The following is a 14,569-nucleotide window of genomic DNA, read 5'->3' as shown; positions in this document are numbered from 1 at the left end:
AACTTTGGCATTGGTAGTTCTCTCCTTTTGTGTTGAGGCAATCAAGTGCATGCCTCACTTTAGTAAAAATACTATAAATGCTAACCTAGCTGCAAATTCATACGCAGTATTGATAAAATCACTAGTCAATACAAAGATGTTTTAATATGTTTTACATGTTTTTCATATGCTTTACATGTTACAGCTCTTGATAAAGGTGTTCAGATTAAAAACCACATTTATTTGAACTAACCCTCTTGATGGGCAATTGAGGCACAATAGGTGATTTCTTTGGGCTGAAGAAATAGAGCCATAATTCCTTTAAGAGTTTCAAGGTGCATGGACAAGTAAGGTGATTTCAGGGATGGCATTTCAGCCAGGTGAAAACGGCCAACTCTACAAAAGCATGTGCCAAAACCTACACAATCTGTCACCAGACAATTGCTATTTTCAGGATGCAAGAAGGGTTAAAGCTTTCAGAAAGGCTCAACAGAGCAAAATTAAGAACTGACTGCATTCTTTACCTAGACATTAAAAACATTATGAGGTGGGGTTTTTTTTCCAAATGTTAGAAGTTGTGAGCCTGAGAAAATTCAGTACCAATTACCACAAAACCGAACAAATTTGCCCTCCTTCTTCAGAACTTGACAGTAGAACTCTATTTTCTAACTATACATCATCACAACATAGAAATTGAAATTAAGCTCTTAAGTTCAAGGTCCTCAGATTTCATTATTACTATTACTATTTTTACAGTGGAGTCAATAGTCACTTAAAACGGACTGCCAAACCTAATCCTAGTATTAATTAATTTAAATCCACTATCACAATTACAAAGTGGATCTCAGAAAAATTATTCTGCTTACTGAGCATACCAGTTTAATTCACTGTTCTTGCTCTGCTAAAAGGCTGAATCACACTTGAACCGTATTACTATGTAAATGCAATGATTAAAATAATCAACAATTAAGCTATTCATTTGCTGCAAAACATCATTTTTTGTAATTTCCATAGGTTGGCGAAAATTTAAGCAGAAATATAACCATGAGGATAACAATATTTCCCTGAATGGTGCAATTTCAGTCATGCACAGACTTCCTCTACAAAAGGAAAGCTCAGTTTAGCCAAATACCTGTCTTTGACAAGCCAAATATATAATGAAAATCTGGAATTGAACTCATTAGTGATTTTGTTCTGCTCCAGCACCAGTTTTCATAATTTTGACCAAACTCTTAGAAACTGAAGAAATGCCGCTCATATTAATTTTTAAAAAAATTATCTTTAGGTTTTAAAATCTAAAGTCCTAAGGAAAACAGAATGAGAACTAAGACTCATGAGAACAAGACGCAGCATAGCATGTTTTGGGAGGAGTGGTTTTTGTTGTACCTTAAAAGGTAGTTATACTGAATATATGTCAGGCACAATTAATAAGAGATTTGACTTATGAAAAAATGTTGGTCATAAAGAAAGACACATCTGAATTCCATTGCTTCAAGAGGTACTTAAACTCCACCACAAATGACCTTCACTTCATACTAACAAAGAACCGGCCTGTATTAGTTAAGAAAAACACAGCATGCTCAGAGAAGGAGTAAAGAATGCAAGTGTAGATATATTGACTATTTTCAGTTGTGACACTCTGTGATCACTGTGTGATCTGTGCACTGTGGCAACAGTGCAAGGAAGCTGTGCAGCTCTGCAAAAGCTGTGATGCCTTACAGTATTTCAGCTTCCTGATTCAGCTGTCAGACACCCAGGCATGCAGGTACAGTGCAGTGAGAGACCAAGGGCACTAACAGTTCCCCAGGGCCATTTCAACTCACTCTGCTTTCAAACAAGAGTACTCACATAACCTGTGCTACTACAGAAATAAACATTTCAGTTTCTTTTATGAAAAGTAGTCACTTCCACTGCTTTGAACTGGGTCATCCAGCCTCTCTCATTTTTAGTCAAGTACCCTGCAAAGAACTATTACTGCATCATTTTAAAACATAACTTCAGGCCTGTTCCCACACATTAGGAAAATGTTCCCACTTGAATAGCTAAAAACTGCTAAAATTTCCTCAAATTAATTTTATATCTTTATTTTGTATGTCCAAAGGTTTGATTACTTCTCATCCATTTTATTCCACTGACTGCTAAATAGAACTGAGCTAGTAATGTCAGTATTACTACCACAGAGAAGAAGTACAGCTCTTAAGGAAGACAAGGTATTATATTCCCTTTGTTAATGCAATTAGTTTCCATTACACTTCTTTTTTAAAGAAAAGCATAAGAAAATGAAAGAAAAACAAACCAAAAAAGAACAGCACTGTAGCACTGAATAAAAGCAGGAACATTTTCACACACATAGCCATACTCTGTGCCACAAGTGCTGTCAAACAGCATCACAGCTCCCACCAACCCCCTGTACATGAGAACATTTAAAAAGCACTACTGTTAAGCAGCAATGTCAGAATATTTCCTTAGAAGATGAAGATACATATAATCAAACATTGCCTCAAATGTTTGTTACACTTTATACTCCTATTTTAAAAACAAGCTTTCCAAACTGCCCAAGACACTATCATAGTGTAGATACAGTAATGTTTTAGCTCAATGAAAAAAAGCACATTATTTCCATTCATATTTCTTAATACATAGTTCATTTTAAGCTCAGCTAATGCATGAGTCTTCTTCCAGATCCTGCGAAAATATTGAAAAAAACCCCTGTTTATTCCATACCATTAGTTTCTGCAAATTTCTGTATATCAGCCAGACTTTTCAGTTCTTTCCTTGGGCAAGCTGATACACACAAGGCAATAGACTTAATCTTCTGATGTACTAGATCAATGTTGCATGGATCCAAGAAGAATACATACCTATGGAAGGAAAAAAGGTAAATTACTTCTATTTTAATTAACAATTACACTAAACAAAATTTCAAACTATGGGATTCAGTCAAGACTGAGTGATTCAGTCTTCCCAGAAATCTAGGAAATTTTATATTCTTGTAACTGTGTGGATCAAAAGAATTTATGTACTCAACATATGCACAACAAATGTATTGGTATTTATATGCTTCTGGATCACACAAAAAGGATGTTTAACTCTACTTGATTTAAGTCCATCCAAATGATGCTACTCATAAAAACAGCAGTAACAGTAACAAACCAAATAAAGTCACTCTTATTCTGCAAAAAGAAAAGGTCCATGGATATATTAATGAATACACATAATACCAGTATTTAAGAACAGCTTTTTAGTATAGATTGATTTTCCATGCCATGACTGAATTTATTACTTAGGTATTTACTTAAAAATAAACTGTCTTCAGATATTTTAGGTAGAATTATCTAATGTTTAAGTTCAGTATTTTAATGATATTCTACTTGCTAACTTTTCACAATGAACCTCAATTAAAAAACCAATGCATGAAGTACATATTACAGATTCTTAACTAACATCTCCTGGCTATATATGTTTTATGACAAACATTAACCCTACAGAAATTCCACTGATGGTATAATAGAGATGCTTTTCTCTTTGAAAGTTGAACAATTCTTAAATCCCTACAATTCTGGTGACGTACTATGCATTGAAATATTCTCTTCCTACTACCTAACATCATATGAAAACACCTGAAATCTGCCATATAAAATGCCATTTCTATTTTTGTAGTCCTCATGATGGGAATTCATTCTGTAGACAGTAAAAATCCCTTTTGCTCCTAGAAAGCATTTAGGTCCTCCCTGAACACCTTCAGCCTATATGCTAATTGCTGTCTACAGTTCTATTACTCAGTGTCAGTGTACAACAATGATTACTATGTAGTACAATCTTCCTTAGAAGTCCATCAAAAATCATGTCGTCTAAATCAACTATAACATGGTAAGAGATAACTTGCATTCCTAAAGCATGCCTTTTTTGGTCAACATCTAGGTGAAATCATCCATCCATATTTCGTTTTTACTTATTACATGCTACACACCTTGGGACTTCAAAGACAGACCACTGAAGTCTGAGAAACAAGTTAAACATGAAAATTCTGTCATGCATACAGTAATAGTAACCGCATGCAAGCAATAAGACACAGTTTTCCCTTAATTTCAAAGAAAATACTCTTGAGTTGATAGCAGGGCATACTATAGCTGTTTTAATTGACGTTACTCCAGTTGTTATCCCATACAATAAGGGTACATGGCAGGAGAGTGTCTACTTCTTTGAGGGTATTTGGTCAAAGGAGCTACAAAACCTACAGAGTCAAACAACTGATATGGCAAGGGAGGCTAGGAAGGGAACAAATCAGTCTGTAATTGGTAAGGACATGTGGATTATGAAAATGGTGATTTTCCAGTAAGACTATCTGGCTAAAGACTTTTTCAAATTGAGAAAAAGAAAAGGAGGGAGACAGACAGAAAATTTATCCACTTAATGCTGGTAAAAACAATAGTCAGAAAAAAACCCAGTCAATGACAATAATTGATGGGCTATCAAGAAACTGCAGACAGGGACTTTGTGATTGATAGGGATGCAAACTCATAAGAACAAAATGTAGCAAGGGTCAGTGGGACTCTGCTAGCAGCAGAGGGAACATGCACAAGACAGGGTAGTAGACATAGCTGTAAAAGGGAACAGTTACATGCAAACTGATATTGGTCAGTATATTATCTAACCTCAGCACTTGACCACTGCAGTCTACCTTGTCCTATTACTAAAGCTTTTAACTCTCTCTCTGCATAATTCTAGTCTCTCTCCCACGTGCATGGATGCTGCAAGTGCTGCAGGGATTAAGTGACAGCTACTGGGGAGACTGACATGGTTTTGAGGGATTTGGTGCCAGCAGCTGAAATCAGACCAGGTGTTTGGGTGCCACAGGACTGTGGTTTTAGCTACCAAAGTGAGTGGGATCTCAGTGCCAGTGGCAGGGAGGGATCTTGGCAACGAGCTGCTGGGGTGGGAACAATGTGTGCCCACAAAAAAAGCAGCAACAGAGGTGATAGACTCAGCATAAGTGGTCACTGCCCTTGTGGTGCTGGCTGTTGATGGGGCTGGGCACCTGTATCTTCTCTAGAATGACTTATGCAAATTATAGAAGCACAGAAAATCCTGAGTTGAAAGGGACCCACAAGGATCACTGAATCCAGCTTCTGGTGTAACGCACTAGCCATATGAGATGGCGAGTAGGGAGCTCTAGGTGAGAAGTGTTGCATGAGCAGAGGGTCTGCGGTGTTATTTGGGGGAAACTGTGGGTCTGGGCTGCTGGTGGAATGAGTGTGTGAGTGTTAGGTACAGCACCAAATTGGACCAGCTGCTGAGAAGGGGGAACCCATAAGGTGGATAAGGTGCTCTGCTAGTACTTGAATCTGCAAAGGTATGTGAGCTCATGAACCTGCCAAGTGCCATGTGGGTGCCTAGTGACCTTCTGCACTAGTGACCTTCTGCTACTGTCAGCCTCCTTCTTTTTCCACTGTGAGGAGGAGGGGACATGGTTGGCTGTGCTTGTGAGTATCACTGTTGAAGGCAGCACCTTGTCACTGCCAGTCTGCATAACCACCTATATCAATGTCCCATATGTTACTGTCCATCCACATCCCTCAGCCTCCCATCTCAGGCAGAGACCCTGGGCTCTGGGAGCTGTAGAACTGAATTCCAGTTCTTGGAGAAGAGGTCCTCTGAAGTTCCCCAAGGAAATCAAATCAGGAATGTCATTATTAGCAAGCTAGAACTCATCCCACTTCTACCGTGATTTCAATTCAAGGGTCAAGCTATCATTTTAATAGCCAGAATACTTCATAAAATAAATGCTACAATTCTATCTCAAACTTGGAATTTTGGAAATACAATGCAATTACATCATCCAATACAGTTTTGACAGAAGTGTGGGCACAGCCTTAAACAGCACATGTAATTGAAACACTTAAGTGTATGCTGCAAAGAAAAGAGCTGTACAGAAAACTCCAGGCTATCAAATCTGTGGCCTTGGAAGAAAAAAATAAGAAAAGTAAGATTAGTTTTACTTCATCACACCTAAAACAAGAACCAAAATTTGAGAAACTAGCATTACAGAAGAAAGGTTACATTTTTTTGTTTATAAAGCTCATGTGTAGAAGGTAAGTGATTTTACTGCAGAAAATTTCATACTGTGTTACCAGAGGACAGGTTTTGTTTCTCTCTAGAAGAATGTCATTACATGCTTTGTGCTGCAATTTCAGTTATTTACAATCGGCAATAGACTAGTTTTCTAACAAGGAAATAACATATCAGCAATACAAAGATGGACGTAAACAAAGTAATCATATTGGTAGAGATGCTTCAACACTGCAAATGAAAATATGTTTGCTATTTGAAAATCAATATAGTAAACTTTCAACATATGCACATTTATGCATGTTTGTGAATAATCAACCATATAGAGAAGGACTTGGAGGTACCGGTGCGTGAAAAATTGGACATGACCTGGAAATGTACACCTGCAGCCCAGAAAGCCAACTGTATCCAGGGCTTCATAAAAAGAAGCACGACCAGCAAGGCAAGTTTTACTCTGCCCTCAGGGTGATCCCCCAGCTGCACCCAGCTCTGGGATGCCCAGAAGAAAGTACAGGAAAGACATGAACAGTGCAGAGGAGACCCATGAAAATGATAAGAGGGTTGGGGCATACTAAGATGTGCTAAGAGAGTTGGGGCTGCTCATTTGGGAAAAGAGAAGGCTGTGGAGACACCTTTTGGCATCTTTCTAGTACTTATAGGGGGCTTCTGTAAAAGATGAAGCGACTTTTCACACAAGCAAATAGTGAAAGGACAAGGGCGAATGGCTTTAAAGTAAAACAAGGCAGAATTAGAATGATAGAATAATTTTTGCTGAAAAAGACCCTTCACATCATCTACTCTAACAGTAAATGCACAGCCAAGTCCATCACTATATGACATCACTAAGTGCCGAACCTACACATCTAAATACCTCCAGGAATGGTGACTTAACCCCTTCCTCAGGCTTAATAACCTTTTTGGCAAAAAAACTTTTTGTAGTAATGTCCAACCTAAACCTACTCTTGCACAGTGTGAGACCATTTCCTCTCATCCTGTCACTTGTTACCTGGGAGGGGAGATTGATTCCTCCATCCTTTCAGGCAGCTGTAGAGCAATAAGGTGAAACTGAGAGCTAGTAATCTGAACATTAATAACATTTAGACAAAGCTAGCATCTTAAATATTATCTAAAAATTAACAACTAGAGTGTACAGCCATTTTATAGGAGCTGTAATGACCATACTGCAACATGGTCAGTACATTATCTAACCTCAGCACTTGACCACTGAACCAAGAATCAAGCAAAACCCCCCAAAAAACCAGCCTGAGACTGTATGAAGATGACCGCATGGCAGCCGCTTGGTAACACAACAGCAAACAATGAAAAGCAAGACAATGAACAATGTAACAGCAAAACAATGAAAAGCAAGACCACTCCAGGCCCTAACAGTGCTCATATTAATAATTTCCCAGGTATTTCTTTGTTCAGACTCTCTTTTTTCAAGGCACATAGACTGAACTACCAGATATCATAATTGATCTGTGCCATCTAATGGAGATAAGAGTCCGGTGTCAAAAATTTCTTCATTAGTAGGGCATATACAGTTTCACTCAATCAAATTCTCTGTGTACGTGCTGCAAACCATCCTGAAAACCTGGATTTTCCCATTACTTAAAGTTCAGTCATTTCCTGGGGTCAAAGGCACATGCTCAGGCAGAATGCTACCCTAACTATTCTCCATAGCATCATATGCACATCTCCTAGTACTTGAGTAGACAGCAAAACTAAATTCTGTCCAAATAAGAACATACTGGTGATCAAAAACCAAACTGAGCTGGCATTTCAGAGACTTGCATTTGGCTGCTGTGATTATCATTTATTTGCAAATAAAAGGTCATTTTTAACCCTTTATAACTACCAGAATTTGTAAAGCAAGGAGCTTACATGAAGCAAATATGTTTATATTAGAATTCACTGCCAGATCTAGAGTATTGTCTTATGTCTGACTGTAGAAAACAGACTGTTAAAGTGTGTTTCACAAGACCAGGCTGTAAAATCCTCCTTCCCAGTACTTAATCTCACTGGTTTCAGCATATCTGATGTACACAGAGCAAATCACATCCCTGTATGAACTCTGCTCTTTACTCTTACCACCCACATTTCCATACCCACATAGACCATATCACTTTCACTTCCACATGACAGTACCTATGGGTTGCTGTCATATACAAGGAAGAAAATGTTACTTTTACAGATGATTAGCTTTTCAGCCCTTGGACTAGGAAATGAAAATGGAATTACCTTGCAAGCAAAACGAAATGAGAATAGTTTCATGTTTCCAGAGCCCTTTGTGGCTCTTGTTTGTGGAGCTTTAAAGTCTTTTCTTTCTCTACACAAACTAGAATGTACAGGCTGGAAGAAGAGTTTATTTTTACCATCTGTCTGCAAAGTGCTCCTATAAAAATAACCTTAAATACTCCCATGAACTCCACCTCAAACACTGTAGGAAATCCATCTGCTAGAGACAGATGCAAAGCAGATAGCTTTTTTAATTTGCTTGGCAATTTTTCAGAAGAAAGCATGAGGTGTGAGGGAAGGAAGGATCACTCACTTATAGAAGAACCAATCTCTTCCAAAACAGGATACCTTGGACTATACCACGCACTTCATGTGAACAGTTAAAGAATAGTGTGCCTTAGAGGGTTTCTCTTAACCAAATAGAGAGGATTATAATTCATATGTGTGTATCTATTAATTTGCTTAGATCATGCTTCAAGCCACAACATCCTTTTTAGAAAAGCATAATTCTTTTGAACCTCATTAAGACATCTTAAACAACAGCCTCTGTCAATTAGCTGTGTTTAAAACAGTCTCTCTTTTTATCTGCTGTCTTTTGAGCTTGCATTTACAAGAGGAATTTACTTAGTGGTAGATGTTTCCCCACATAATGGTCTGACTTATGTCACACGTAGAAGACTATCACAATATTAATTATTACATTTCAACGAGATGTCTGAATTTCTCTGCCTTCACATGAACACAGACATCATTTCCTTCCAAGGGTAAGCTTAAAATTATTCTTTTAAAATTTGCATTTTTTCTCAGAACACTAGAATCACAATTTTACACTATATACACATGGGTTTAGAAAGTGGTAAAATGTTTCTGTAAAAAATAGGAAAATTTTGCTGCATAAACTTTAAGCCTTTCAACCTTCTTGAAAGATCAGATGAGATTAAGAAATTATTTTTCTGACAAAAGATATCAGTAAAAAGTTCCAGACATTTTATTTATCTCAAATCTTTCTGGAAACTACCAATTACCTATCTGCATTAAATCTTAAATGAGATACTTACAAGTCTTTAGAATAGCAACTCAAAATAAGCAGAACTCAGGAAAGCATGCTTCCAAAAAAACTTATGAAAATCATCAATTTTCTGTTAGTCTGAAAGTGTGAAGCAAAAGGCTAACATACTCAAAAATTAATAACTTTTTAGCTCCTTAAAGTAATTGGTGGTGAAAAAAAAACACTTTTCTTTTGATAATTTAATATTACTGTACTAAGCTAAACAGTTTGTTTCCTTAAGTCTCCCAAATTGTACAGGACTCTGAGTTTGCCTGACTAACAACACAGACCTCAACAGACATTTACAGGTATTCAAACTGTCAGTGCAGAGTTCTTGCCACTGCTCCAATACTACTACTGCAGCATGATGTCTTCCTGAACAACAGATAGAAATACCTGAACTTTGAGTATGAGTTTTAACAGGACACTGCTTAATGAAAGCTGTGCAAACCTCTAAAGTTTTGTGCATTTTCTCCAGAAGTCATATACCTACATTATGCCCACAGTTTAAATTTTAAAGTCTTATTCTAATGTGCCAGATATATCTCATCTCCCCTTACACCTAGCGGCAGAAATTGAGCATACAACTTCAAAAGCAAACATTGATAAATTGTATCACATACTTACTTCTTATGCGTGAGGTCCAGACCACTGTTGACTATTCCCTCCACCTTGACATTTTTCTGTCCACAAATATTTCCATAGCTGTCATACCCCGAAAGCAGTCTTGCAGCTGCTCCTGTAGCTATCGAAAAGCCACAGATAAAACCCTGGAAGAATACAAAAACAATAGTCTGTTTGAAAGATCGGAAAAGTCAGTTTTATTAATTTATTTCTAAGCAGAGGTTGTCTAAAAATTGTTTTAGACTGAAAAGACAAAGACAAGGACTATCCAAGAGAATTGTTGTGCAGTAATAAAACTGAATGCAAGCTAAAAGGGGATTCAGACATCTAATACTGGATATTATACAAGCAGAGTTAAGACTCCTGTATGTGGTTTATTTGAAAGTCATACTGTCAGCAAGAGGGCATGAAGCAGAAGGAAGAAGTGAACAATTGCACAAGGGCAGGCAGTGAAGGTGAGCTACAAGCAGAGATGGAGTTGTGACAAATTGCTAAGCATCTTAGACAATTCCACACAATCCAGATTTTCTTGCTTTTGGATTTTTTTTCTTTCCTTTAAGTTAAGTACTTTCAAAGATGAGTTAGAATGAAGAGGACTATCTAACACAAGTTTCTTTTAAGGAAATCCTCTTAAAGCAAGTGACCAGGTCAAGGCCACTATGGTTTCAGACGCTGGTTTTAAATACAGGAAAGAAACAGATGCAAAGCAAGATGGTTAAAACCATCCAAATAATGTGGAAAATACCCTAACTAGGCAGGTCTTGCTGTGAACTTTTAGAGATATTTCACAAGCAAAACCAAGATTAAGGCGATGATTGTGCAAATAAGAGACTAGTCCAAAAGCTTCATTAGCAAACCACTGACAGGGAGAAATGAACTATCAGCTCACTCCACTACCACCAAGCAACTGATTTTACACGTGAGGTAAGCTAAGATTTGAGAAGTGGAAGCAGAATAAACAGCTGAGACAAGAGCATGAGCAACAGATGGCAGTGGCAGGATCAGATGAAATGATGGCAATAGGTAATGACATGGGCATGGAACAGTGAAAATGTGGGTGGTTCACCCTGCAAGTGAAGTCTCCTAGAATGGTAACTATGTGACCCACTTGGATGATTGCGCTGTATATTACGTTACTTAGACAGGAAAATTTGGGACACTCATGCACAGAAAATTAATTTATAATTGGGGGAAACAGTAAATTTAACTGAATAATCAGAAAGCATGAACAAAACCAGAAAAAAAAAAAACAAATGCAAAAAAGAGCTATTTGTTTCAGGAGGCGCTGTGCTTTTTGCAATTTTAAGATATTCACAGTACACTGACAACATAATTGATATGATTTTTAATAATCGTTATAATTTTTACATTTGAAGCCAAACCACTGAAAAACACTCTGGGAAAAGTAGAAGAAATTTTTCAGTGGAATTATTCCTAACACCAAAGACCAAGGGAGAGCAGAGAAGAAAGCTGAGAGCACATTAAGTCCCAAACCCCCCTAAGGACACCTGCTTGCAACAGAGCAGTAAAAGATTGCAATGGACATTCCCTATTTAAGAAGAGTAGCAAACACAGAGCCATGAAAAAAAAAAAAAAACCAAGATGGAAAGAAGCATACTTCTGCATTAATCTGCAGGTTTTGGAGGTTTGGTCTTCAAATAAAGTGTAGAGGATTGTGAGGCTGACTTGAAAAAGCTGATGGTTTCATCACAGAGTACAGAACTGTTAAAACTTTGAAAGAAAGATCTTATCATTAGTAATATGGTTTTCAACAATAGCTGCTTCTACGAAGTATACAATAAAAATAAATAAATTAACAAATAAACAAAAACTCAGTTAACTGTTTGACATTCAGAATTTTTGTTTCTCACAAAAAAGTTCACTGTGATTCACAGAATTGCTTACAAGACATCCAGCTATCATTTCTGGGACATGCATAAGGAACATGAGTGAAGTGATAACTCACCTTGCTGAAAAATCACTTACCACTGAGACTGCAGTTTCAGGTGAAGAGAAACTGGAGCAAAAACTGGCACCAACAATAAATTATGGATCCCTTCCAAAGGCCTTTGATATATATGTACTATCCATTTCTGTTCTACAGTTGATGGTTTCCATGCAAACATATCTTGATCTTGGCCACTAATTAAGTTACTGACCAGTTTTAAAATTCCTTTCTTAAGAATGCAAACTCTTTGACTATATAACATTTACAAAATCCTCTGCGTTTTACTCACCATTCCTATGCAGAATAGGATGAATAAGAGCAGCCATGGTACATCTGTGCAGCTGTGGTCTTCCAGAGGCTTCCACTCTCTCTTGGAACTCTTGTGTGAGAAGAGAGAGATGAGGTTAACAACACTTTGTCTGCTCATAACAGAAAAATGCAGAAAATTATTCTACAGGTAATTTACCTACAGCAGGAGCCATCTTTAAATGCCAAGACAGTTGAAGTTTGGTTGAAACATTTAAAAGAGTAAGGCTCATGTACAATTCCAAAAGAAGTGCCTCCACAGGAGCTAGATAACCAAATAGTTATTCACCCAGAAAATAGTTAATTTATCCAGAAATTTACAAATATTTATCCACAAAACAGGTTATTTTCACTTGTCTTTTTATTAACAGAAAACAGAAATCAATGGCATGAAATTGAAAATATCTCCTATTGCAGTATTCCACAGCTACCTTTCAGTAATTTGATTTACAGAAAGGATTTTTCAAATTCTATTGCAGGCTGAACAAGAACTATGCATGTAGAAAGGAGGCAATAAAAAGCTGTTTAAGGAACAGTTTTCCACCTGCCATAAGGCAGCTGAGCTTAACAATTCAGTGAAGAAATCCTTCATCTGTATTGCTATGGTGCCAGAAAGGAAAGTCGTTAAAGGTTGGAATACTCAATGATGGAGGCAGTTGTAAGCAATTCAGATAGTTTGCTGCTCATGAGGTAAAAACTCCCAAATATGTATATATAGCTAAGATAATTAGAGTCTTATAAGTCATTTAGGCAAAAAGGTTTCAGGAAAAGAATAAGCACTAGCTCTAATACAAAACTAACCAGCAAATCAGAATTTTTTATAACAAAAATACTGATTACAGCTACTTTTAAAAATACACTGTTACACAGACAAGCTTGATCAGCAGGCTCCCAAACACTGAATCTTTAGATATATTAACTAAGACCCAAAACCTGCAGACACTGTTTTAATCCTTGAGGAAGAAAAGGAGATTGATATACAATTGTCCTCTACAGAGACAGAGCAAAGGGAATAAACTGTTCAAATTATGAATTTACTTTTTTCTCTTAAGACTGAAGCATGGAGGCCTGTGAGCCTACTTGGGAGAATGCAACAGCAATTCCCTGGAGAGATGCACCTTAGGCTCTGGGCATTCCTCACAGCTCAAGGTGAGGAAAGAAGTTTCGCCATGGCACTCTGCAGCACTATGTTAATTTGTCTCAGTTCTGCTTTCCCCATTGGCCCATTGGCCTTCCCTACCACTTTTATGCTTATATGTTCATGTTCTGGTTAGTTCTCCCTACCCTGACTTCCCATTGGTTTAAGTCACTGCCTATCTACCCTGGCTTTCCTTATTGGTCCCTTACCTGAGTACCACTCCTGAGCCCTCAGTTCATTGGATCCCTGATGCTCTCCTCTGCATTCCAGGCCCTCCTTTGTTCCCAGTCTTTGGCCCCTGGCCACCTTCAGTGTGGCCCGAAATAAAGCACGTTGGGCCTCCATGCTGGGACTCTCCCATGTTTTCACTGTTGAGCTGCTTCATGTGTGTGTCTGTGTGTGCTGGTGCTCCTGTGGCTCCTACCCATTGATGCAAGATGCTCTCAGGGAAGGTTGAGTCCCCCACCACTATGGACCGCAACACTGAATAATCTTCAAGAGTTTGCTAACAACGTAGCAAATGTCAGTACTGAATTAAAACAGAATGGCTGCATGAAATGTCAACAACTTTTATCTCCAGTATGTATTCTGCATATTTTTAATTTAAAAAAAAAAAACAATAGCATGTAATTTACATGATAATAGCAAGGTGAATTTTTGCTATTCGTGACTTTAGCTTTTTTAAATTCACAAGCTCAAAGCAGCCTTTTCATAAACTACCACTGGAAAGCTAAAAACTGGGTAAGCAAATGTAATCCTGCATGCATCATACTTCAAAAAAACACAGCTTTAGGGAATTCCAAGCTAATTCTGCAATCTTTTATTAAGGAAGTTCCACTTACAGATGTGATGAATATAGCTTTACAGATGTGATAAATACTGTTTTAATTCAAACTGCAAATTCACTGTAGGTGCTGAACAGTAAAACTTCTTTAGATTTTACTCAATAACCAGTAGTGAAAGGTGCTAAAAGGTCACATTACGCACTCCACAACCCACATTCAACAAAACTGAATCTTCTGATCCTGGCAGTTCACACTTCTAACTAACAGTCTTTGAACTTAACATTTACAACACGATTGCGACATTTATGTTGTTATAATTAGCATAATCATAATTGCATAAAATATGTAAGGCTTCATGATTTCTATTCCTAATTTCACTCCAAGAACTCCAGATTCATTAGAAACTTACTTTTATTTACAAACAGCAGAGGTAA

General features: G+C 37.4%; 1 protein-coding gene across 1 annotated transcript in view; it reads right to left on the bottom strand.

The window, feature by feature from the left end:
• SLC44A1 (solute carrier family 44 member 1) overlaps positions 1–14,569 on the bottom strand; it is a 69,134-nt gene that overhangs the window by 40,566 nt on the left and 13,999 nt on the right. The window contains 3 exon segments of the mRNA XM_030236664.2: positions 2,704–2,840; positions 9,962–10,104; positions 12,196–12,285. Coding sequence (XP_030092524.2) covers positions 2,704–2,840; positions 9,962–10,104; positions 12,196–12,285 — 370 coding nt within the window.

This window comes from Serinus canaria, chromosome Z (genome assembly GCF_022539315.1).
Source record: "Serinus canaria isolate serCan28SL12 chromosome Z, serCan2020, whole genome shotgun sequence".
NCBI lineage: Eukaryota > Metazoa > Chordata > Aves > Passeriformes > Fringillidae > Serinus > Serinus canaria.
Note: the sequence above shows the minus strand (reverse complement) of the source record. Positions and strands in the feature narration are given on the sequence as shown.